The following is a 25,200-nucleotide window of genomic DNA, read 5'->3' on the forward strand; positions in this document are numbered from 1 at the left end:
AAAAAAAAAAAAAAAAAAAAAAAAAAAAAAAAAAAAAAAAAAAAAAAAAAAAAAAAAAAAAAAAAAAAAAAAAAAAAAAAAAAAAAAAAAAAGAGGAAGAAGAGCCTGTAGGCCCAGCAGCATCATGGTTGACCAAGTGCAGATCACTAGGCCTATATGATACCTAGATGACAAGGCTTGCGGGTATTTGGGGATCTGTGCATTCTCCAACAATCAAACAAGCTTAGGCTCTTTTGAAAATTTTATTGGCGAGAGTTCGATCTATAAGTACTACTGGTTAAGCCCAACCGTTCCATTTCCAACTTATCTCCGGGTGGCCACTAACAATCTGATCATAGAAAATACTTTGCGAACCACAATGAATGTCCCAAATGAGCCCATTGCCATAGTTGGCAGCGCTTGCCGGTTTCCCGGTGGCTGTGATACCCCTTCCAAGCTTTGGGAGATGCTGAAGCAGCAGCGCGATGTCATTAAGAAAATTCCCAAAGATCGTTTCAATACCGACGCGTTATATCATCCCGAGCCGACGCACCATGGCACCTCAAATGCTCAATATTCATATCTGCTAGAGCAAGACATAGGCGAGTTCGATGCAAACTTCTTCAATATTCATCCAAAAGAAGCCGAATGTATTGATCCGCAACAGAGGGTTCTCCTGGAAACAGTTTATGATGGAATATCCGCCGCCGGCCTACCCATGGAGAAGATGCGAGGATCTGATACGGCCGTCTATGTGGGTCAGATGTGCGATGACTGGGCTGGCATCCTCCAGCATCAGGTCGATGAAGCCCCACCATACACTGGCACGGGGACGTCACGAAGTATCATGGCCAACCGAGTTTCGTACTTTTTCGACTGGCATGGCCCATGTATGAATATTGATACGGCATGCTCGTCGAGTCTTGTAGCGGTTCACGAGGCGGTTCAGACCTTGCGGAGTGGTCACTCTGCAGTCGCTGTGGCGGCTGGTGTTAATTTTCTAATCCATCCAAGTATGGCGGCCGCTAGTACTTTCTGTTGATCGATTGACCATGCGAGCTAACCGAGTATCTAGTGTATTATGTTAGTGAAAGTAACCTCCGGATGTTATCTACGTCAGGTCGATGCCGGATGTGGGATGCATCGGGAGATGGCTACGGACGTGGTGAGGGAATTGCTTGTGTAGTGCTCAAGACCCTTAGCCAGGCACAGAAAGACAATGACCACATTGAATGCATCATTCGGGAGACTGGGGTTAATCAAGATGGCCGAACCTCCGGAATCACCATGCCCAGTAACATTGCCCAGGCACAATTGATTCGCGATACTTACCGCCGCGCCGGGCTCGATGTCCGCAATCCGCTGGACCAGCCTCAGTTTTTCCATGCCCACGGCACGGGCACAAAGGCGGGTGACCCACAGGAAGCAACAGCTATTTATCGCGCATTCTTCACGAAGGAGACCGAACCAGAGCAGAAGCTGCTGGTGGGCTCTATCAAAACACACATTGGGCATACAGAGGGCGCAGCGGGCCTTGCCAGTGTCATCAGCACTTCGCTTGCCTTACAACATGGCGAAATATTCCCGAATATGCATTTCAACGAGCTGAACCCTGATATTCTTCCATATTACGGCGCCTTTGAGGTGCCAACCTCTGTCCAGGAGTGGCCGGCGTTGAAGCCAGGTCAGGTTCGCCGAGCGAGTGTCAACAGTTTCGGTAAGGAACTTGCTTCCCTTTTGGAAACAGCAGGCATGAATAGAGGCAGATATCTAAGTGACTAGAATAGGATTTGGGGGCACCAACACCCACGCCATTCTTGAGGCTTATATACCGTCCGAGCCCACGCACTCCGAGCCGCCTCAGTCGTCAACATTGTACACACCGTTGCTCTTTTCAGCCAGCTCGGCTAACTCTCTCCGGGAGATGATTACCAAGCATCTCGACTACCTGGTCGAAAATCCTGAAACTAGCCTTCGTGATCTTGCATGGACGCTGCAGCATCATCGCTCAACTCTACCTTTCAGGAAGGCCATCACCGGGTCAGACTACGAGAAAATTGTAGCTCAAATGCATAGTGTTGTATCTACCGAACCGGCTGATCTGAAAACTCGGTTTGCTCAATACTCGGAGCCTCGAATTCTGGCAGTATTTACTGGTCAGGGCGCTCAGTGGCCTCAGATGGGTGCTCGCTTGCTACAGTCTTCAAGCTTTGTGCGCGATAAAATTGCCTTCTTAGACGAGTGCCTAGCCACTCTTCCTGAAGGTGATCGACCAGATTGGGCTCTTACCGACCAGATTCTGGCCGCAGGGAAATTCTCCAGGGTCACTGAAGCGGCCATATCTCAGCCTCTTTGTACCGCTGTCCAGATTGTCCTTGTTGATCTCCTTCAAGCAGCGGGGATAAAGATTGGTGCAGTCGTGGGACATTCCTCGGGCAAGTTTCCCTATTTCCGTTTGCGAATTTCATAACGTATATTAATCTAGATGCAGGGGAGATTGGTGCGGCGTATGCCGCTGGCTTCCTGTCTGCATGCGATGCTATTCGAGTGGCATATCTCCGTGGTGTCTGCGCGAAGCTCGCAGCTTCCCCGAGTGGTAGTAAGGGTAGTATGGCTGCCATCGGTGCTTCGGCTGAAGAGGCGCACGATCTCTGTAATTCTGAGAAAATGAAAGATCGAATTACTGTCGCGGCGCTGAACTCGGGATCCAGCGTTACACTATCCGGGGATGAGGACGCCATCAACGCAGCGGTGGATATCTTCTCTCGCCAAGGCAAATTTGCCCGTCGCCTGCGGGTAGATACAGCGTACCATTCGGCGCACATGCAGCCATGTGTAGATCCATATCTCAAGGCTATGGAACGCTGTGGTGTCTCAGTGCAACAACCTTTGGGAGACCGACCGACCTGGTTTTCCAGTGTATACCCTAATACTGCGATGAGTGCCGATACCTTGACCACTGAGTACTGGGTTCATAATATGGTGCAGGCTGTTCTCTTTTCACCGGCCCTCATTACGGCTGCCAAGGGCGGACAGCCATTTGACATGGGCATTGAAGTGGGCCCTCACCCGGCCCTCAAGGGTCCTGCGTTGGACTCACTAGGCCAGATAGACATGCAAATTCCTTATACCGGGTTATTTGCTCGTGGCGAAGATGATGTAGATGAGCTCTCTGCCGCTATGGGATTCCTCTGGACCCAGCTTGGCTCGGGTGTGGTCAACTTCGACGGACTGGAGCGGGCTTTAAACAGCGACAAGGAGCCCAAAAAACTCCTTGTTAATCTGCCCAGTTACCCATTCGACCATCAGAATCGCTATTGGGCTGAGTGTCGCACGTGGAGGGCTGACAGACTGTCAGGAAAACCCCCAAATCCACTACTAGGATCGGTTCTGGCTACCACGAGGAGCTCTAGCAATGCGCAGTGGAAAAACATCCTCAAGCCAACAGAGATACCTTGGCTACAGGGACATCGATTGCAAAATCAGCTAATTTTGCCCGCGACTGCATACATTGTTATGGCTCTGGAAGCAATCACCGCGGTGGCTGGGGATGCTGCAATAGCATTGTTCCGGATGACCGATGTCCTACTGAGGCGCGCGATTGTATTCAATGACGATAACTCAAGCGTGGAGTGTATTTCCAGCTTGCAAATACTGGAGTCAAATGAGTCGCGCATCAGAGCCAAATTCACCGTCGAGTCTGCCTCGCAAGGAGACCTGTCCTTGCGGCTCAATGTGGAAAGTTTCATTGAGGTGGAACTGGGCGGATCCATCCCCGACAAACTACCATTGCTCGAGCACGATCAGTACTACAATATCAACGAGCAAAACGCCGAAAGATTCTATTCAGAAATGCAAATGATCGGCTACCACTACTCGCCGCCTTTTCGGGGAATTTCCAGCATCCACAGACGCTTGAACTTTGCTCACGGCACACTGATTGACCAGTCGGGAGACGCCTGGGAGGATCAGCTTATCCTGCATCCAGGTATGTTGGATACAGCTGTACAGACAATCATTGTGGCCTACTCTGCGCCCCAGGATGGACGGCTATGGTCCCTCCATGTGCCAACCCGGATCGCCTCGATAGAATTTAATCCCCATTTCGCTTTCAGTCGAACCTCGAAGCAAGAACTCATTCGGTGGGAAAGTAACGTCGCCGATCAGGCAGCCAGCGTGATTGAGGGATCGTTTCATCTTCTCACTCAGGACAGGAAACATAGCTTTCTGCAGGCAGAAGGCATTGTGTTATCACCATTTAGTCCTGCCCAAGCCCAGGATGATAACCAGCTGCTGGGCCATATGGAATGGCAACCGGCAATCCCGAACGCAGATATGGAGGCTGCCAAAGCCTCTAGCGCTTTAGACTCATCCGTGACCGGTGACGTGGAGCGAATGGCTCTGTACTATCTGCGCAAACTGTGCGAGACGAGCACAGAGAAGCACCGAAACAACGCGTTGCCGCATCATCAACAGCTCCTCAGGTGGGCAAGCTCTACCCTCAATCGGGTTTCAGCAGGCAAGCATCCTTTCATTGCCAAGGAATGGATATCCGACTCTGAGCAGCAGATCCAGCAACTGGCCCGCCAGTAAGTTCCCGCCTGCCACGGATTTTACCTGCGTCAACTGCATGCTCATCATTATCACAGCCACCATGACTCTGTGGAAGCGAGACTCGTAGCGGAGATTGGCTCTAGCCTTCCCTATGTCGTTCAAGAACAGGGTGTTCTTGCGCACTATATCTCCATGGACGAGGAAGCGCCTACTATCAAAATGATACATGAGCGCCTGGCCAATCTGGTAAAGCAGATAAACCATCGCTACGCGCATATGAATATCCTTGAGATTGGTACGTCCTGTCTTGGGCTTGGAAGACAATACTGACCAGATATAGGATCTGGGACCGGGGCTGTGGCTGAGATTATTGTGCCCTCCCTGGGGACATCATTCTCCTCTTACACCTTTACCGATGTCTCCGATGACCTCTTCAGTGAAGCTGAATTCCGCTTTGGTCAGTACGCAGATCGCATGGTCTTCAGAACATTGGATATTCAACAGGATCTCGCTGCTCAGGGCTTTATTGCTGGCAAGTATGACCTCGTTCTCGTAGGTAACAATCTCCAGATGGTTCAGGACCAGGAGAAGGCGCTCTCCAGTATTCGCCAACTGCTGAAGCCTGGTGGGTACCTCATCGGTGCCAGTCCGATCACGGATGACTCGTTGCGTTTGGGGATTTCCATGAGCGATTGCCCAGAATGGTGGGCTGGTGCCGACGCAGGCCGAATGACCTTAGACAGCTGGGGTAGTCTCCTGCGCCAATGCCAGTTTTCTGGTATCGACACTTGCACCCCAGTCCAGGACGCCCTCCATGATTTTCCCGTCTGGGCTGCTCAAGCAGTGGATGAACGTGTGCGACTGTTGCGAGACCCTCTGGCTGCATCACCAGAGTTCCCGGAGGAGATGCCACACCTTGTTATTATCGGAGGGAAATCTATGGCCACTGTGCAGCTGATAGAGCAGATCAGTACCCTGCTGTCGACTAAATATTCCAACGTCACCCGTTTCCCTTCGCTCGAGGCGTTGAATCGAGATTCCGTCCCACCAAAAGCTACCGTGCTTAGTCTCGCCGACTTGGATGGCCCAGTAATGAAGTCATGGACCCTTGACAAGTTAGAGGCCTTGAAGGCCCTCTGGGACCAAGCGGCCAAGGTATTGTGGGTTACCAAGGGAGCTTACTCCAGTGAGCCGTATTCTAGCATGATTGCCGGGATCGCGCGAGTGGTCAGAGCGGAAAAGATCGAACTCAACGTGCAGTTGCTGGACATTGCCTTCCTTGACCAGAGAACTGCAAGTTTGGTGTCCGAGACATTGTTGAGACACCATTTCCTTCTTACCTGGTCGCCGGAGAACTCCACGGAAAAATTATTATGGAGCTATGAAAATGAAGTAGCTTTCGATGGCCAGCAGATGCTCATCCCGCGCGTGCGTATAAATGAAACGGAGAACTTGCGGATGAACAGTGCCCGCCGGTCTATAGTGCATGAGATTGATCCGTCCACAGCGGCCCTACGGTTGGTCAGCTCAGGTGAATCCTACCAGTTGGAAGAGGTATCCTCCTTGCGAGTTGCCCCAACGTTGCCAACTATCCGCGTGCGTCAATCATTGCTGCAGTTCCTCAAGCTTGGGTCAAATGGCTCCTTTATGCTCTGTATTGGCACAAAGCAGGATCATTCCCAAGCCACAGTTTTGGCTGTGACCCAGACAGCGGAGTCGCTGGCACCAGTTGAGCCTGGTTGGACTATTGAGATACCCACCTCGCTTGATATTGCAAACTTGGCTCTGGTGACCGTGGCCACCCACATTATTTCTCAGCAAATCTTAGCCATGGTTCCCTACAATGGTACCCTCGTGGTTCATGAGCCGGACAAATTTCTCTATGCCGCCCTTTCAGATGCTGCAGAAAAGAGTCGTATTAATGTGTGGTTTACCACTTGCCAGCCCGGCCGTGACTCTAACTGGACGTACCTGCACCCTGCCCTTCCCGCTCGCCTGGTCAAGGAGAGGCTTCCCAGTGAGGTATCTGCTTTCATCAACTTCGAGTCTCCCAAGGGTCCGGGTTCCCGGGTAGCCGAAGCCATTGCAGGCTGTATGCCCCCTCATGGTGTGCAGGCCTCGGCGACAACCCTGTTCACCAACCAGTTGTACACCCGCTCGGGAGCTGACCCGACTGTTCTCAGCAAGCTTCTTCACGATACGTGGCAGATTGCTTCCTCGTCAAGCTTGGCCTTCGAGCTCAACGAGCCTATCCCTTTGGGAGAGGTTTCGTGCCACAACCCGGTAGAAGAAGCTATTCAGCTGGTTGACTGGGACGTTCCTGTGGTGCCGGTTCATCTGAGACAAATTGACAATGATCCAATCTTCCGGCGCGATCGGACCTATCTGATGATTGGTCTCACTGGTGAGGTTGGCCAGTCTCTCTGCCACTGGATGGCTCGTAAGGGGGCCGGTTTTATTGTCCTAGCGAGTCGTAACCCCAAGGTCACCCCGGCATTTCTTCGAAAGGCCGAAGATCTGGGTGCAACTGTTCGGTCGCTTTCATTGTATGAAATCCTCCCTCCCGTATGGTATTAAGGTTTACACTAATCTTGGCTTGACGTAGGGATATTACCAGTCGAAACTCTCTTCAACGCTGCCTCCGGGAAATCAGGCGCAGCATGCCCCCGATTGCGGGCGTGGCTAACGGTGCCATGATTATGGAGGACGTGCTATTTGACGATTTAGAATTCGAAAGCATGGAAAGGTCAATGAAGCCGAAGGTCCTTGGGAGCAAGCTGCTGGACGAGGCATTTTATGACACTCCCCTAGATTTTTTCATCATGTTCTCGTCGGTTGCAGGTGTTGTCGGCAACACAGGACAAGGCACCTACGCAGCAGCTAACATGTACATGGCCGGTCTAGCCTTGAAGAGGCGTAAGCGTGGGGTTGTTGGCTCTGCCATTGCCTACAGTCCCTTGATGGGCTTGGGATACATCAATCGCACCGACGAAACAATGGGCGATAAATTTCGGTCGATGGGTATTTCCCTTCTTTCAGAGACAGACTTCCATTATGCCTTTGCTGAGGCTATCAAAGAGGGTCAAGCAAAGTGCCATGACCGCGCAGAACTGATAACGGGCTGTTCCCCGATGGTTTTGGCTGATGTTGTTCGTGGCCGTATCCGCAGTGATATTCGTTTCAGTCACCTCAATCTTGAGCGGACGACGGGTAAAGCAGGCTCGGGCTCAGGTGCCAATTCATCTGTGAAAGCTCAGTTACAGCAAGCCAGTTCTCTGGAGGAAGTCCAGGACATAATTCTTGGTAAGGATCCTCTTCGTTAGGTGCAGTGACAAAGGAGCTGACTGATATTCCTTTTATTTAGGTTCATTCACTGCAAGGCTGAAAAGCCTGCTTCGAATGTCCTCCGAGCAATCCCTGGACGTCAACAGCAGCCTGGTTGATCAAGGTATTGATTCATTGGTTGCTATTGACATTCGTGAATGGTTTGGCCGTGAGTTGGAGGTTGATATGCCGGTTATCAGGATCCTTGGAGGTTCTTCTATTGCCGTTCTGATCGAGGATAGTCTTCAGTACATCCCAAAGACCGTGCTTGACCTCAATAGCCTGTCTGGCGAGGGTCAAAATGAGCCTGTGGAGCAAATGTCACCTGCTGCTTCCGCAACTGAGCCGCAGAAAAAGCCAGCTGCTACTCTGGACAGTCTCGATGCCGAGCCATCTACCTCTTTCTCAGACCACAAGGACTCCGGCTCTTCCAGCTCAGACAGTGAGAGTGTCGATACACCTTCTAATTATGGAACTAGTGACACTGAGCCCGATGAGGAGAACACATATGAGCCTCTAATTGATATAGATTTGCGCCAGTCCACCATCCAATCAGCAACAGAGAAGATCGCGCCAATGTCCTTCAACCAGGCCCGTTTCTGGTTCATGCAGCATGCCCTGCAAGATCCTTCCGCTCTTAATATGGCCCATTGCTGGCACGTTGAGGGTTCATTAGACCTTCCCAGGCTCAGGAAGGCGGTCACCACGGTTGGCGATCGACATGAGGCGATGCGCACCCGGTTCTTCTGGGGGGGAGAGAACCATAATGTGCCCATGCAAGGAATTCTATCGCGGTGCATTGTCCAGCTTGAGATCAAGCGCATCGCCAACAAGGAGGAGGTATATCGGGAATTGGATGCCATGCGGCACCATACCTATGACCTCAATGACTGGCAGCTTGTGAGAACTCGTCTTCTCACGTTGTCTGACAAAGAGCATTACATGATTATTGGCAACCACCAGATCACCTTCGATGGTAACAGTGCCTCGCTTTTGCTCAATGAGATGAATGAAGCCTATCTGGGACAGAGCCTACCAATGCTTTCCAAGGCGTCTCAGTACTCTTCCTTTGCAGAGAAGCAGCTACAACACTACAGTCAAGGATATTTTCAAGAGCACGTTGACTACTTCAAAAGCATTATCCACGAAGACAATCCGCCGCTCGAACTGTTTTCTTTTGCCACAGCCAAATCTAGGCCAGTGCAGTCCCAATACCGGTAAGTACAGCCTGTCCCAGATATAGATAGTCATTAACGATCACGTCTAGCACTCATCGATCGGACATGCTTCTTTCGCCGAAGCAGACTTCTCTGCTTAACCAAGTCTCTCAGAAGATCCAGTCAAAAACCTTTGACATCTATACCGCCGTGCTGGGCGTTCTTTTGTTCCGCCTATTGCCAAACATCAAGCACGTATTGATTGGCATCGATGCCAACCGTAGCGACCTGAGTTGGGACAAACCCATGGGCTGCGTGCTGAATACGTTGCCGATCCGGCTAGACAGACCAGAGACCAACACCAAGCTTGGCCCTTTTCTCGGCAAAGTGCGAGATGCAATCAATGGCGTTCTAGAACATTCGTCCGTGCCGTTCGATGTCCTGGTCAACGAGCTCAAGCTGGACCGTTCAGCAAATTGCTCACCCGTGTTCCAAGTGATGATACAGCACCGCATTGAAAATCAAGACCAGGTTACATGGTGCAATGCTACCCGTAGCCGCGGTAAATCTCTGAAACCTTGCACGGGATTTGATCTTCATTTGGAAATTGTCGAAAATGCTGAGGGTAATGCGGTGGTCAGCTTGGAGACGCAGCAGGGACTATACAGCCAGGAACACACAGATCTTCTTGTTAAGACCTATGTTAACCTACTAGAGCAGCTGACCACGATCCCAGAGGCACCTTTGGAAGCTGCTGAGTTGTGGTCATCCGAGGATACTTCGATGGCACTAAGAGTTGCTACGGGTATGCGAACACACTTCCCCCCACATGTATCTTTCTTCCGACTAACCGTTTTCCTATAGGCCCTGTGGCACCTATGAGATGGCCGCAGACCGTTGTTCATCGGATTGACCAGATGGTGCAGCAATACGGAAGCAAACCTGCCCTCAAGGATGGCAGTGGCAAGATGTTGACCTACAACGATATGGGCCGCCGCGTTGACTCGATTATCGCGGCTTTGCGCCAAGCTGGGGCTCCAAAAGGCTCTATTATTGCTGCTATGCAAGAGCCCGGTGTTGATTCGATCTGCTCAATGTTAGCTGTTTTCCGTGCTGGCGCAGTATATATGCCACTTGATACACGCATATCCACCGAGCAAATAAAGTGTGCACTGCAATCACATAAGCCAGTGTTGTTGCTTGTTGATCAAGCTACATCCCATACGGCCAGGTCACTTCAAAATCTCAAGCCTAAGGTGTTGAATGTCTCTTCAGTGCCCACGCGGAAGCAGATTCAGCGCGCACCGAATCTGGCCGATGGTAATTCGGCCGCAGCCATTCTTTTCACGGGCGGTTCTGCCCCAGAGCCAAAGGGAGTTTTAATCAATCATGCAAGCATGATTGCCCAGCTTGAGGCCTCTTCAATGCAGTACAACTTCTCCGATGAGAGACCACTGATTGCTCTCCAACATTCGGACCATTCTATTGGACTGTCGCTCACCCAAGCCTTCGATGCCTTGTGTAACGGAGGAAGCTTGGTTATCCTATCTGCGGACAAACAGGGGGATCCAATCGAAATTGCGAAAACAGTCCGGGAGGAAAATATCAGTTATACATTGGCGACCCCGTCTGAGTACCAAAGTTGGCTCAGCATTGCAGCGGGACAGCTTCAGAAGTGTCCTCACTGGACTCTTGCTGCTATGGCAGGTGGAGAAGTCTCTCACAAGCTATTGCAAAGCTTCCGTTCTCTTGAGAGCGCGTCTCTTCAGCTTCTGAATCTCTATATTTCGCCTGGAACGTGTTTCGGTTCTACCTGGCAGGGTCGAATTGAATACCGCAAGTCTGTCTTAGAGTTGCCCCTCGCCGCAGGATACCCTTCACCCAACCAAGCAATCTATATCGTCGATACCAAGCTGCGGCCTCTTCCGATTGGTGTTCCTGGAGAAGTTATCATAGGGGGTGCTGGCGTCACCAATGGATATGTCAACCCGGATGCTGCAACAAAGGGGAAGTTTATCGAGTCACCATTTTCACACTTGGATACCAATTTCACTACGAACAAATGGACGAGTGTTTATCGCACTGGAGACTACGGCTACTTGCGGAAGGACGGTTCCCTTGTCCTAGTTGGCCGTTCGAATAGCGACACTCACGTCAATGTTCGCGGCTTCCAAGTTGAGCCAGCAGAGATCGAAAACGCCTTGGTCGAGGCTGCTGGGGGTTTGTTGGCCGATGCCGTGGTCACCTTGAGAGAACATGATGAAGACCAATTTTTGGCTGCTCATGTTGTCTTTAATAGCCAGGTGATTCCGAGTGATTCCGATGAGTTCCTAGACAATCTCCGGATGCGCCTGCCTGTACCAGAGTATATGGTCCCTTCCGCTATAGTGCCCTTGGCTAAACTGCCATTGAATGCTCACTCGGAGGTGGACCGACTTGCTATCCACCAGCTGCCAATTGACGAATCTAATGTCGTGACTTGGAGTAGCCGAGAAATGACACCGATGGAAGCTAGTCTTGCTGAGGTCTGGCAAGGGATCCTCCCTGCCTCTGGCTCGCTGACCCTTACTCCCAGCTCTGACTTTTTCAAGGTTGGGGGAACCTCGCTGCTGATTGTCATTTTGCAGAGGGCAATCAAGATGCAGTACAAAGTCGCGCTGCCAGTGATCGAGTTCGTGAGTGCGAAGAGACTCGCTGACATGGCCCTGTTGATCGAAAGCAAAGGGGCTCATGCCTAGATGCATTTCGCAGAGGTGTATGTAAACGTGGATACTATAGTCATTTAAGGTGTGGAGTGAACGTAACTTTAAATGGCAAACTACTAAGCTAGGGTTGTGATTGCGAAGTTGGAATTATCGGCTCTTGATTGTATTTCAGCAGAAGTTGTTTAGTTTGCATTTACATTTGAAGGTTGCGTGACATCTTGGCGTGTAGATATATGTGAGAGAGAGAGAGAGAGAGAGAGAGAGCAGAATGTAATGGAAGAATTTTCACTGTCGTCATCAAACAGAAACGGGAAGGACGGATGCCTGGCTGCCCGTCTCCTCGCTTCTCCCCTGACTCTTCCACGTCACTCTTCCAGCCTTCTTTTTGATGGGATCTTAACCCACTTGTTTCCTTCCTATGTATTATCCAAAGTACAGTACCTGATCTATCCTCGAAATACAAGAGAACACTAACAGAGAATAAAATAAACAGTGTAAGATACCGGGGAGGAAACGCGACTTGGCTCAGCCCTATAAGGCACGCCAAGTGCGGAACCCCCTCGGGCCATGAGCCAATCAGGGCCGGGCCATCCCGCGCCTTCCGTGGAGCTGCTTTTTTTCTTGCTTTGCGTTTGCTTTTCTGGCGCTTCTTTGGCTTTTGCTTGGACTTTGCTTTGCTTTGCTTGACTCGCTCGCCGACCGACCGGATCGACTCGTTACACCACCATTCCATTCCTCGTCTCCCTCCCCTCCTCCCCTTCCGGTTTTCTCCCCCTCTCTTCTCCTCTCCTCTTCTTCTCCCTCTTTTCTCTTTCAACCCTTCCTTTTCTTTTTGTCACCCCCTTCCCCCTTTCCCTCTCTTCCCTCGGTCGCGTTTGGTGTCCAAACCTTCCATCCTGCCGGTCCCACACCCGCGAGAGGAGCTTGTCTCCTCTGGTCTCCTGACCCAACCACCCAATGGCCCCCTCGCAGGACACCTTATCTCCTCTGGTCTCGGACAAGGCCTTCCATCATGAGGAGCATGAAACGAGTGACTTACCTCCCTCCCGGGTTACTCTAGTCCGCCAGCGACGGAAATTCCGTCTCATCAGCCCGGCGTGGTACCGCAACAGTTTACTGGCCAGCGTGGGCTTTCTAGAGTTCGCCAACGCGGGTGATTTCGCCGCTAATGTGTGGAACGACGTGCCGGTCCCGCTCTATGCGGTTATCTTCATGGCCATCGGGGGCCCATTAGCCCTGCTCATCAGTGTCGCTGCCCTTTGGGATGGCATCCTCGGTTGGAGAAATGTCCGCATTCTGCAGCAAGAACGACAGTACCTCCACGCTCTGCGACTGCAGTATCTCGACCTGCCCCCTTCCGTCCCCGTCGATCAGGCCTCCGTCCGGCTCATTGACCGCCGCCTTGGCGTCAGTTTCCGCGAATTGGGCTCCGAACTCATCGATCGCGTCATCATGGATGTCTTCCTGGGCATCGGTGCTCTTCTCGTTGGCACCGGCACAATAATGGCTATCTGGGGGGCTCATCGTCATGTTTACTATATTAGCAATCTCCTCTCCGGCTTTGTGGGCAACTCCTTTGCTGCAGCATACGGCGTGCTCAACGCCGTCTGGTCTCTCTACCTCATCTGGCGATTCTACGGGCACGATCGTGCATGCATGCGCTCCTCCGCCATCACCCCCTTTCGCGATCGCCTACACCGTCGCTTCCAATACTTCCAATTGCATTCGCTCGTCAGCGGTATCACGGGTCTCGTAGCAGGAGCAGCCTCCATGCTCACCTGTAAACGATGGTGGGGATACGTAATGCTCATCCCCTGCATGATCTTCGAAGTAGGCTGCAACCAGTTCTGGCGAGTCCAGCTGGGCTACGATCGTCCCATCGTGACCGAGCAGCCACACTGGGGCCTGATCCCCGATTTCAAAGGAAGCAAAGAAGACGACGAAGAGAAGGACAGCGTCCTCCTTGACACGCTGGCGTCTGTCATTGCCATGCAAAACGCTCTCACGCCGCATCCGACCGCCATGATCGACGTCGACTGGTCCTCCCTCGACTCCCTGTTAATGTTCATCGTCCAAAACCATCTCTTCGATTCCCTCTGCGGCTGGCTCGCGACCCATTCCTCTGTGCCCAGGGACTTCCAGTATAATCTGTTTCGCCTCTACGCGGACTATACAGAGATTACTCTGACGCTGGCAGACCTGCGTAGCCTGCCAGATGTCGAACATCCCCGACTCTTGGACCTTTATCGGGATTTCTTGTATACCGAGGGCCGGCAGGTGATGATCGGTCGAGAACGGTATTTATTAGAAATGGTCGGGTATACCGCTTGGAAAGATGGTTAGATTATATCCATTTTTTTGCATTGCATTGCATGCATTTGCGTTTGCGTTTGCGTTATTTTAAATCATGATGCGTGATGAGCGTGTGTTTATTTTGTTGTATATATGCATGAGACAGCGTGATGTTTGCTTTGGCATACAGCAAGAAGAGAAGACAAGAGATGAGTCGAGAAGATGAGATAAGATGAGATAACTCGTGCCGGAACACGAGTCGTCATGATGATGGTTAGATATAAATGATAGTACTAATGTTTTCCTCCATAGTCATCTTCATATTTATCGCTGTTGTAGTGAAGATACTGCGATGGAGTAGTGGTCGGGGTATGATTATATAATTCTATTAGTATTGTGAATATGTCACTCAGTTCTAATCAAGCTGTTCTATCAAAACTATGTAACAATACTTGGCTGACATGCGACGCTGTAATCAATCTCGACGCTCGCTGCTTTTCTTCAAACTAGGTTCTCGCCCGCTCCAATGCAAATTCCCGTTTTTCCTCCAAATGCATGCAAAGACTCGAAGCGACCAAATATGTACGCTGCAAATTATTTAAATGCGATTCAAGAAACCACTCCATTTAGAAGCTGAAAAGTCCGCTTCTCCGCTTTCCAAGAGGATAAACCACCAAGGCAGCGACAAACAACCCAACAGTAATCCCAATGGCGACTTGGATCATTCCAAACCCCAGAATATTCGTTGACATGTTGGTCGATGACGAGCTAGACGTGGTCCCACTTCCCGTTGCGTTCTTCGTGACATTTGATCGAATCTCATCGGCTGTGTCGACGCCTGTGATAAGGTTTCCTGTTGCAGCTAGACCGGAAGGCACGAGGACGAATATCGCGGGTAAGATAGCTGCTGCTGCGTGTCCGTGCCAGAGTCGACTGTAGAGGTTGCCCATGACTCCCACAGTAAAGGCCCCGACGGTGTTGGCTACTTGGGAGTTGTTGCCTAGACGCGAGCTGACGAAGTAGTTGGTAACGTAGCCGGCTACGGAGATGGCGATCATGATGGGCGATTGTTTCCATTTGCCTTGGTTGACGATCAAGAGGCAAAGGGAGAAGGCGGCGACGAAGGGGAAACGTTGTGCGTAGGGGTTGCCGAAGCCTCCGCTTGTCGGGCAGCTTAGGTTTGAGGTTGCGTTCTTGTCGATGAGCCCGTAGATGGTCGTGCCGACTGTGACGCCGTAGCCGAGGAAGAGGGAGTAGATAATGGCGTAGACCATGCGGATGGAACCGGCGACGATTTGTTGGGATTGGAGTTCCAGGCTGCTGCAGAGGACAGTGTAGCCGGGAAGAATTAATGCGATGGAGGACTGGGCGATTGCGGAGAAGCAGAATATGTAGTCGTTGGATCCGTTGGTGAATGCGGATGATCGGATACTGCCGAAGGCGCGGGCGAGGAAGGAAGTGAGAACGGCGGCGGTCACTTCGAATACATTGGAGTATAGGACTGATCGTGGTGCGAGGATGTGCTGCATGCAGCCTAGGAGACAGCCGTTGAAGAAGATTATTGGCATGTCGATTGGTCGTGCGTCGAATGCGAATGGGCCTACCATCGCAGTAGCTAGGCCGTAGATTAAAACGATGAAGTATCGGTTGAAGCGGGGCTTCTTTGCCATTAGCTCTTCCAATTCGTTTCCGGCTTCTTCGATCCCTATCATGTCGTGTATGACGTTCTTGTATACGTTGTGGGTATCTGCCAATCTTCCCAGGTCAACGCCTTGAACGACGCGGACTAGTTTGACTTCGGTGGTCCGGGTGCTGGAGTCATCGAAAGACATGATCATGCATCCAGGCACATACAGAAACTGGCTGTCAACGTCCAGAACTCTGGCTGTCATGCGCATGTACTCCTCTAGGCGGTGAGTTGGAGCCCCAAATCTCATTAATGCCTTGCACAGTTGCATGATATACCTCTGTCGAGCAATGATCTCGGCAATCTGTAAGGTAACCTGGATTTCCTCCTCGAGTCTCATGCTATGCCTTCGGTTCTTGTCACGTCGTCTGGATGCAGCGCTCAAAAGCTCACCGGTAACAGGGGTGCTTGCACCGCTAGCACTGCCGCCTCCAACTAAGGTTGATGCTGAAACGTTACCATGCTTCTTGTACCATCGTACTTTCTCCTTTCGCGGAGTCGTGGTGCCTGGGGTGCTTCCACCGAAAGGATAGAACGTGTCACTGGCTAGGTGGAGCCCGCGCGCTCCTTTCTGGAACTGGTCCCAGCCCCCGCTAAGTCTGAGCAGTTGAGATAGAACGCCTCCCGATCCAGAACTTCGGCGAGGTATCGCTTCATTTCCAGAATCATCATCTTGGGCAGAAACCCCAGCAGCCCGATGCAAAGCCGAGTCCCTACGGGCACTCGGACGACGGCCGGATGCCTCATGTGCCAGTTCGCGAACGATCCGATGCGCCTCGGTACTACAGGTTTGGTTTTGATCTTCTTCTCTGAGATACAGGTCAGGTTCAGTGTTGCGACGTCGATGGTCGATGGGCTGTAGGTCGTCTTCGTTGATATCATCTGGACGACCGAGACGAGCAGCAAGGTTCGCTGCTTTCTCTTTGATCGAATCTCTGAATGCTTTCAGACGTTCGCGTCTGGATCTTTTTTCGGTCGTCGTCGTGTGTTGCTGCTTTTTCTCATTTTCTTCCTCCCTGCCATTTGTACTAGTAGACGGTGGACCTCTGTGGGATACATCGGTGATGTCTACTGACGCTTGAGCAGATGAACGGCGTCGAAGGTGAGATGTACCGGGAGAGAGAACTCGTTCATCTGTATCCCAGTCCCCATATTCAAACCTGCGATCCGCCCCGAAGTGAACTCGATGAGTACGAGGACCGCTGGGTGATGAGTCGCTGTCGGGGGTGAGATCATGTCTTTTTTCAGCGTCGGAGTCTGCATTCGGTCTCTCGACACTGTGATAACTGATCAAGGAGCTTGAGCTTGATTCGTTGCTGCGCCTTCCTTCGGACATTATTCAAGCTACCCGGTGTTATACAGGTACAGAAGGCTATGTTGTCAAAGTAAGAGTGATGAGAATCGGATTTCAGTGTCTCCGTTGCCCTATCAGAGGCATTTAACACCAGAGGGTACGGAATGTCTCCGACCAGTGTGAGCGATTCACCATTCAGCGAGAAAGGCGACTCTCCCTTCAAGCCGAGTGGGAAAAGTCGCTCAGGATACCCCCATTGAATACACCAGCCCCGCTTAGCGAGTTTGTCCTTTTTAGAATGAAGAGGCCAGTCGACAAGAGTATTGTCGAGCATGCTCTGCCTAACAATAGAAGCCAGATCCAACGAGTGAATAAACCCGCCGCTGATGCAGAGCTTGCTTCTCACATCGGCCCGACGTCATGGAAGGCTAGACTCTGAGTAGGACCTGCTGGCGTGGCTGGCGAGGCATATGTAACCTTATCTGGCCGAGAACAGAGTCGATGACGCATCTGGTTCCAACGGTCCGGTCTAGGCTTTTGCAGTCAGCGTCTCTTCCCTATGTTCTTCATATCTGTGATCCACGGTCAGCAGTTAACATAGATTCATGGAAAGACTCCACAGACCATGCATGTCAGGAACAGTAGATGCTTCACAAATGGCCAGGCACGCATCTAGTCTGTTCAGAATCGGCCGATGGAAGTAGCCTGGGCCGATCCGGGACGAACAGAGCCGATGAGACTTTGCCCGAACGGTCTGAACCTTGTCATAGCTGATGATCGAATGATGAACAAGATTAGGTACAATGAAGTCATACGTAGTGGTGGACTACAGGAGGAGTTGGGTTGTTCACATGAAGCTGTCTTCAAATCAGGTGACTGGTTGTGCTTCCTTTCACGTCACGTGGTCTCCTTTGTCTTTCTGCGTTTTTCATATACTTCCCCTAATCATTTTACTGGTTCGGATTTTTCATGGCAGTACCAATGTAGATAGATAATAAAATAATTATTAGACATGGAGCGAGAACTTAATGCGAGGAAAACTTGCCATTACTGAAGGATATACTAACCAGCTTCGTCAATGAATATAGGTTGGAGTTCAACATCGACCGAGTTGTATCACTACTATATCAACGGTGTGCTAATGTCTTAGAACTGGGGCATATATCATGTTCGGTCTGCTAGAGCAGAATAATAAGGCAATTAGCCACCTTTAATGGATGGCGAGGTTAGCTAGGCTACATGAAATGGCTATATGATTACGATCGTGTTATACAGGATGGTCCCTCTACCATCCAGCAGACCTCCATTCTTAGCATCATATGAATAAGGTGTCACAGAGGACAGGAGAGAAGACCCTACAGTATCGCTTATCGTATCAGAGCCCGGGGGGAGGGGGCGCGGGGCGAACGCCACATTGCAAAATTGAAGTCAGCTCGGGTTCACATACTTGCTCCTCGATTGCAGTTACAGCCTTCTTAATACCCTGGCTTTCATTTTGATTGAACGAAATGTGTTACACTTCGGCCGAATCAATGTTCAACTCCAAGTATGCGAGAGGCTGGACTCATTAAGAGCACCATGAAAAAGGTCCAGGCCTTGGGAGCACATCAATATACTGCTCCATAAGCCATTGAATCAGAATCACAGGTCGTGCCAATGTTAATAATGACTATGCGCGTCTCACCATCACGTCACTGTGGCTTTTTCTTTCCCTTATGTATGAAATGCTTGAGCGCTAGGTTTATATTGTCTGCGCAAGTGCGACCTGACAACACGGATATTAGCGTCTCGCTTCCTCATACCAGCCCTTAACCACCATTTCAGCCAGCATGTTCAGTATCATCAATTTGCCTAGTCGCTCATCCGGCGCAGTGTCCAGCGCTTCGAGTTCCAAAATGCGTTACGCACCCATCGTGAACGAGCTTCTCCAGTTACTCGACAAATCATTTCCTTATGCTTCAGGAATGGAGGCCCTTGAACAAGCTATCCAATCTGCGCTTCAGTATAGGATTGTTGAGATGGAAAGCTACGGACTCACCTCTGCTAAAGGGTTTCTAAACTTTGCAACCTGGATGGTTGACGGCTGGATACCCACCGAGTCAGCAAAGGGCAGAGACATCTACTATATTTTGTGCATCTTCTATTTCGTGTTTGACCAGGTCCCACTCAAGGATTGTCAAACTGCGATTAGGCCCGAATCTGTGGGGCAAGATCTATCCGAGCTCTCCCAATGGATGGTGAAGTTTGCCAAGGAGGTTGGAAGCCACATGGACCGACCAGAGTCGTTGAACGAAGCATCGCTCACTTCCTTCTGGAATGCTCCAAGCTTCCATGTATTCGAGGCGGATGAATCCAAAACCGAAGGGGGGAAGTGGAAGAACTTCAATCATTTCTTCTGTCGTCATCTCAAAGATGGCGCACGGCCCATCGATGGCGAGGGTGACGACAGCATTGTCATCTTTCCTGCGGATTCAACCTTCTCCGGATACTGGGATATCACTGATGATTCATTGGTCGAGCTGAAAGGTCTGCCTTGGCATATAGGCGATCTCCTTGGGCCGTATAAGTCCGATTATGGCGACTCTTTCAAGGGCGGAGTCTGGCTGCATTCGTTTTTAAACTCATTTGACTATCATCGCCAGCACGCTCCAGTGGGAGGTACTATCAAAGTCATCGACACTATTGATGGTGCGGCTTACCTAGACGTTGAATACCAGCCTGATAGTCGATCTTTGATGCCAAAACGCCCTATGCGTCCTATATACTCTTCGGGGCCTGTTTTCCGTGGAGCGGAGGCGACAGATAAAGAAGGGTATCAATTCCTGCAAGCACGGGGGATTATCATTATAGAGAACGACAAGATAGGTACGGTTGCTGTTCTACCGATTGGCATGGCGCAAGTCTCGTCTGTGGTGGTCAGGGATGACCTTAAGCCGGGGGCTACCATTAATAAAGGTGATGAAATTTCTCACTTTGAGTTTGGTGGCTCGGATATTGTGGTGATGTTCCAGGGCGGCAAGATAGACCCCCATACTCTCCCGCAGCCATTGTCACGGAAAAGCGAAGAACCTTTGTATGAGCATCACAATTACGGAGAAATGCTCGTAAAGGCCAAATCAAAATCCAAGTCCTAACTGCTGATGGGGGTTCGGCATGCTGATGGAAAATTTTGGCTTGGTCATCCTGCAGAGTTGAGCAATTGGCTCAAAGGTTGCGTCTAGCATATCGTGAAGGCAAGAGGTAAATTGGAATCATTTGTAATTGACTTGTAATGGGACCTTGATTACTCGATGGTTATATCTACTAGCAGTTGAAGCCCCAATTGCGGAGGAATGGCACGTCAAATTCTATTCGGGTTTTGTGGTGTTGGAGACATAAGAAGGGTCGTCAGTATTGACGTTAAAGTGATCACAGTTGGCCAAATGTAAGAAATGGCATGCGATGGAACCGATGTGGTGCCTGAGGTGTCAATGTGTGGGTCGGCCGACAAACCAATCCCGAAATAGCCTAGCGCGCACAGTCGATGCTGCGCCATCAGCCATGAGCTCGTACGTCTCTTGCCTCCATCTGGGATGTTCCTAACGCTCTGCGTGGCTTATTTGCTTAATCCTTGTTTTGCTTTCGGTGATAAATGCTACTTAGGGGACTGTTAAGTCAGCCATGCCACCTCAAACCCAAGCGATTCAACATAGCGAAAGTGTGGGGGAGAAGAAGCGGAAACCTGTGCGCCGTGACCCGGAGAAGAGGCGGCAACAGAACATTCAAGCCCAACGCAGATACCGTAAGTGCGGGTCTCATTTGGAGTCACCACATCGGAGATTAGCTAGCAAAAGTAATTACTAATTACGTACTCGTTTAGGAGAAAAGCTCCGTGAGCGCTTAGGTCGCCTCGAAGCGCTGGCAGAGTCTGCGGGACAGACCCCGGCCTTTAAAAGCACCCCAGCTGTTGGCATACAACCAAGTGGGGCGATCACAGCGTCTGGCCTACCCAACGCTTCAAGTAGTATCGTTCCAAAGACCCTTCCACTCTATGATGCTTCGGATGTATCGGTTCCGTGTACATCTGTGGCCACTCTTGGTAATTGCCAGCAACTTGTCCCAGCTTCAGCTGAGAGTCCATCGGCACTATACACATCAGATTCCACCATAACACCCTATCTATATTCTGATGAATCTCCCTCAGCCCTAAGTGTATGGGACCCTCCATCATGTATCGATCCCTCTCTTCTCATTAGCGATAAGCCCAGTGACAGCCTGGAGTTGTACTGGACAACCACCATTGACTGCGGCTGTACCAGCCCGCATTTCCGAATACAGACAGAATGTCCAGACCTTCTCGGCCATAATGAAGTCAGAATATTCAGATTTGGCACGAATACAACTACAGCCGATCCATATACCAACAGTCTTCGCATCGACCGAGTTTGCACCATCGCTGCAATTCTTGATCTTGTCAGGCATGTGGGCGTTACAGAGGAAGAGTTATGTGCTGACGAATCCCTCTCGCCATTCTTTCGGCCCGCTGCGGTGATGGTAGACGAGGCAGCCAAGAGAAATCTGATCCGCACAGTACAGGAAACTTTCAAGTCTCTAAAGCCAGATCTGAGGCCATTCCAAGAACAAATTACTATCGAGCACCATCCGATGATAGACATTCTACCATTCCGAACGCTACGAAGGAACCTCATCACTCGCCAGCACGATATAGATGAGGATGAGTTCTTCAACGATATGCTTTCTGGCTTAGTGTGCTGGGGAGGTGCGGGCATTGGGAAGAGGGATCGGCAAGTCTCCACTGGGTATGCTTCGACTGGTACGCCGTGGGATGTCCGTAGTTGGGAAGCAAAGGTATGGTTCTTGAAGAAGTATTGGTCTCTTTTGGGTGGCGAAGATGGTGAACTTGTACGACAAAGTGAATGGTGGCGCAGTATTAGGGGAGACGACATTGAGCAGGAGAATATGTGATTAGGATAGGAGATATCTATGTGACATGTAAGCGCTCTGCGTGTTATAGATGAAATATGCTTCAGACTTCCGTCAGGTAAAGATAATCGGCCAGAATCCGCCTCTCCCTCAACCAAACTCGTTAATCTTATAGTCTGGTTATTGAACCTTCTAAAGATCAGAAAGTACATGTGTGCCGAAGCTACTCGTTGGCAGATCTGACTACTAGATAATCAAATTACATCAGATCTTGTTCCATGCTGTCAGACGGAAGAGGACAAGAAATACATTTCTGGTCACAGAAATGACCAGTTGGTGCATGTAGATCCCTAGCTAGCTTTGAGATATGGCCATACTCAGGTAAAACCAAAGTATAAAGTGATGACGAGACAGTCTCATCCTAGGCGTATATCCCTCTAGCGAGGATTTCTTACCTGTGGATCTCCAGTCTCCTTTATTCACTTCTCCCACACTTTGGAAACACAGCAATGCGGTGTAGTGAATGACGGCATGCGAGTGTTTGAGTTGGGCTCAGAGTCATCTTATTGAAGGGCTAGGAAGACTCCTTGTTCCTCTCACTTGAGGTGAAGAGGCGCTAGAATCTAACTTCATACTACAAAGTCAGAGGTCCGACCAGCTATCGCTGCTCGTTCGTGCTCAAGCGGCTACAGATCCTGCTGCTATCTTCATCTATCGACTATCTTGCTCGCCACCCTCCCATTTCGAAAGCCAGTCAACAAAACTCTGTCACATCCATCGTAACACAAGATGTCTATGAGAAGAACGGATAGGGTCAGCAAAAGAAGAAGGCCGCTACTTCAGCGTCTCCCTCCCCGTTCTTTTTCTATATCTGATCCAAATCAAATCTTGATAGATATAAGTGAGGATATCATCTGTAAGTGCAATACACAAGATATATATTTTCTGCAGATTTAAGTCTCCTCAAAAAATCATTGAGGAGTCCTTATCTAGGCAGGAAGAGCTAGACTTGAGCTAACGACCGTACCAGCGAATGACAGCAGAAGTGTGCAGTATGCTCCGGCTGGATCTATCTGCGAGACTCTCAACCTCTACCAGACGGAGCCTAGTTATAACGGCATTAAGTCATGGACTAGAGAGCCCGCCGCCGGTATCGTGGAGCCAGTAAGGGCCCCTGAGTCCGGCCAGTACGCGCTTCTTGTTCGAAATATCAAATGCTCCAGTGGACACGGAAGGCTCGAAGTCGACTCGATAGTTGTGCAGAGTGAACATCTCAAAGGGGTCTTGGCTAGGGTCATGGATGGCTACCCTGGCATTACTATGTCCCTCGAGCGCGTAGAGTTCAGCAAGCCCTTTCAACCGTTTGTCCACCGCTGGGAATTGTTTTCCGAAGCTAGAGACAACGAGTCCGACGCGCAAGCTAAGGCCCACATAGATCTACTGTATGGGGTCCTGGCAATCGAACTCAGCGATATCATCACGAACAAGCAGAACCTTGTCCTTAACGGCATGATCACTTTCGACATGCTCTGGACCATCTTTGAACCGGGTCAAATAGTTCTCAGTACCGTGAATGATTGCAAGCGCGCCTTTCGTTTTGAAATGTGTTGGGTCGATTCAGACTACGAAATTCAAGCCGTTTACATTGATTATAATGGCTACGAAATTGGGTACAGGAAATACACCCTCTACATTCCAGCCTTTGAAGGCACCAAGCCTATCATGTCCTTGCCAATGATTCCCTTTATGTTCCATAATGATAAGGACACGCTGCGCGAAAGCCTGACCCTTCGTGGAAAGCTCTGGTATCAGCACGAAGGCCATCACCACAAGCATTACCAAGGATTAGCTTTGACATCCTATGGTGGTCAAGAGATTAGGTACAAAATAAACAGCCGAGTTATCATTGACACGGAGGCATATCTCGCGTTCCACTCGGATAAATTTTCAATAAGCTTGATAGATATATCCGACTCACCTTCTGATGAAGACTTTCTGATCGCAACTTCAGTCCTACGTGGTTACTCTCTCAAAGACAGAAAATGGCTGGAACTTTGCATCGACGGTGTATCGGATATTGTCTGGAAATCGCGACCGTTTAAATCTCTGGTACTGCCTGACGGCGAGGCCAAAGATCTCAAGGACCTGGTTCTTGCGTTCGCGACTTCTCAGTCAAAGAAATCCGATGTATCTGACGATTTGCTTCAAGGCAATGGCCGCAATGTCATCATGCTCCTTCATGGTCCCCCTGGCGTTGGCAAGACTGACCGCCGAATGTGTCGCCGAAGTCAGGCAAGTGCCGCTTTACGTCCAGAACGCGGGAGCGCTAGGAACAACTGCTGCGCAAATTAAGGAGAGCCTGAGCTTTGTCCTGCGTATGGTTCCGAAATGGGGCGCTGTACTTCTTCTAGAGGAGGCCGATATTCTCACACAGAAACACAACCCCAGCGATCCCCAGAAAAAGGCGCTATCCCATGTATTCTTACCACTACTGGAATACTTTGAGGTATGTGCTCAACACAGTCTTCAATAATAGTCCTAACATAACACCTATTAGGGGATTATATTTTTGGCTAGAAATCGTGTCGAGACCATGGACCCTGCCTTGGAATCCCATATCGCTGTTGCCATCCACTATCCCGAACTCGACTCGGAGTCCCGCCGCCATATCTGGATCCGTTTACTCGGAAAGTCGGATCGAAAAGCATTCTCTGGGAGTGAGCTTTTCGATCTGGAGGGTTATGAATTGAACGGAAGAGAAATCAGAAACGTGCTAAAAGCAGCCAGAGTTCTCGCCCGCTATCAGGAAACCAAGCTCAGCTATGAACATGTCTCAAAAGTCCTGAAGTTTACGTACCCTGAGCGGGACGAGTATTAATGTTGAGACGCTGTCCATCGGTTGCTGCTTGACCTACTCCTTTCTTTCTTCTTAATATGCATCTTGGTAGCAAGCTCAAAGATTGTTCGATTTGGGGAGTGTTCACAGATGCACCATGTCTCATACTACTAATTCCACTCATGAATGACATCGAATCAATTCAAGTTCTATGTTGAAATTGGGTAGTACTGATCGTCTCTTTCTTCTCGTACACACCTTCTACCGTATGTTTCAAGTTAGTTGTTCCAAAGTGAAATCACTTCGCTATCCTAACTGCTCTCCGTGAGTATCTGAAAGAGTCCGCTGTAAACCCCAGCGTTACATTCTCCCCTGGGTTCCTGAGGCCCTGAAAGCTGACCTGAATGGGGAAGCCAGTGGGGCCGTCGCGGGGTGGGGCCGCCTGACTA

General features: G+C 50.2%; 6 protein-coding genes across 6 annotated transcripts; 5 read left to right on the forward strand and 1 right to left on the reverse strand.

Moving 5' to 3' along the window:
- Positions 1-358: 358 nt before the first annotated feature.
- BDQ94DRAFT_181539 (uncharacterized protein) lies at positions 359-12,325 on the forward strand (the record flags this gene model as incomplete). Its single annotated transcript, XM_026773904.1, has 10 exons — positions 359-992; positions 1,055-1,696; positions 1,767-2,432; positions 2,465-4,568; positions 4,629-4,828; positions 4,874-7,079; positions 7,139-7,836; positions 7,898-9,074; positions 9,125-9,819; positions 9,879-12,325. 10 exons carry the CDS (start codon positions 359-361, stop codon positions 11,750-11,752), a joined length of 10,896 nt encoding a protein of 3,631 aa, XP_026631252.1. The 3' UTR covers positions 11,753-12,325.
- BDQ94DRAFT_135905 (uncharacterized protein) lies at positions 11,951-12,325 on the forward strand. Its single transcript, XM_026764775.1, has one exon. It carries the CDS (start codon positions 11,993-11,995, stop codon positions 12,191-12,193), a length of 201 nt encoding a protein of 66 aa, XP_026631253.1. The 5' UTR covers positions 11,951-11,992; the 3' UTR covers positions 12,194-12,325.
- An 83-nt stretch (positions 12,326-12,408) lies between these two features.
- Positions 12,409-14,392, forward strand: BDQ94DRAFT_74647 (uncharacterized protein). Its single transcript, XM_026776445.1, has one exon. It carries the CDS (start codon positions 12,677-12,679, stop codon positions 14,060-14,062), a length of 1,386 nt encoding a protein of 461 aa, XP_026631254.1. The 5' UTR covers positions 12,409-12,676; the 3' UTR covers positions 14,063-14,392.
- Position 14,393: 1 nt separating this feature from the next.
- BDQ94DRAFT_181543 (threonine/serine exporter family protein) lies at positions 14,394-17,061 on the reverse strand. The gene has a single exon (XM_026773905.1). The coding sequence runs from the start codon at positions 17,032-17,034 to the stop codon at positions 14,638-14,640; it is 2,397 nt and encodes a 798-aa protein (XP_026631255.1). The 5' UTR covers positions 17,035-17,061; the 3' UTR covers positions 14,394-14,637.
- A 1,826-nt stretch (positions 17,062-18,887) lies between these two features.
- On the forward strand, positions 18,888-20,126 carry BDQ94DRAFT_166428 (phosphatidylserine decarboxylase; the record flags this gene model as incomplete). The annotated part of the gene is made up of 1 exon (XM_026770545.1): positions 18,888-20,126. One exon carries the CDS (start codon positions 18,888-18,890, stop codon positions 20,124-20,126), a length of 1,239 nt encoding a protein of 412 aa, XP_026631256.1.
- Positions 20,127-20,652: 526 nt separating this feature from the next.
- Positions 20,653-24,793, forward strand: BDQ94DRAFT_181545 (uncharacterized protein; the record flags this gene model as incomplete). The annotated part of the gene is made up of 5 exons (XM_026773906.1): positions 20,653-20,773; positions 20,852-21,805; positions 22,946-24,168; positions 24,230-24,421; positions 24,473-24,793. 5 exons carry the CDS (start codon positions 20,653-20,655, stop codon positions 24,791-24,793), a joined length of 2,811 nt encoding a protein of 936 aa, XP_026631257.1.
- Between the last annotated feature and the right edge of the window lie 407 nt (positions 24,794-25,200).

Source organism: Aspergillus welwitschiae, assembly GCF_003344945.1.
Source record: "Aspergillus welwitschiae strain CBS 139.54b unplaced genomic scaffold BDQ94scaffold_3, whole genome shotgun sequence".
NCBI classification, from domain to species: domain Eukaryota; kingdom Fungi; phylum Ascomycota; class Eurotiomycetes; order Eurotiales; family Aspergillaceae; genus Aspergillus; species Aspergillus welwitschiae.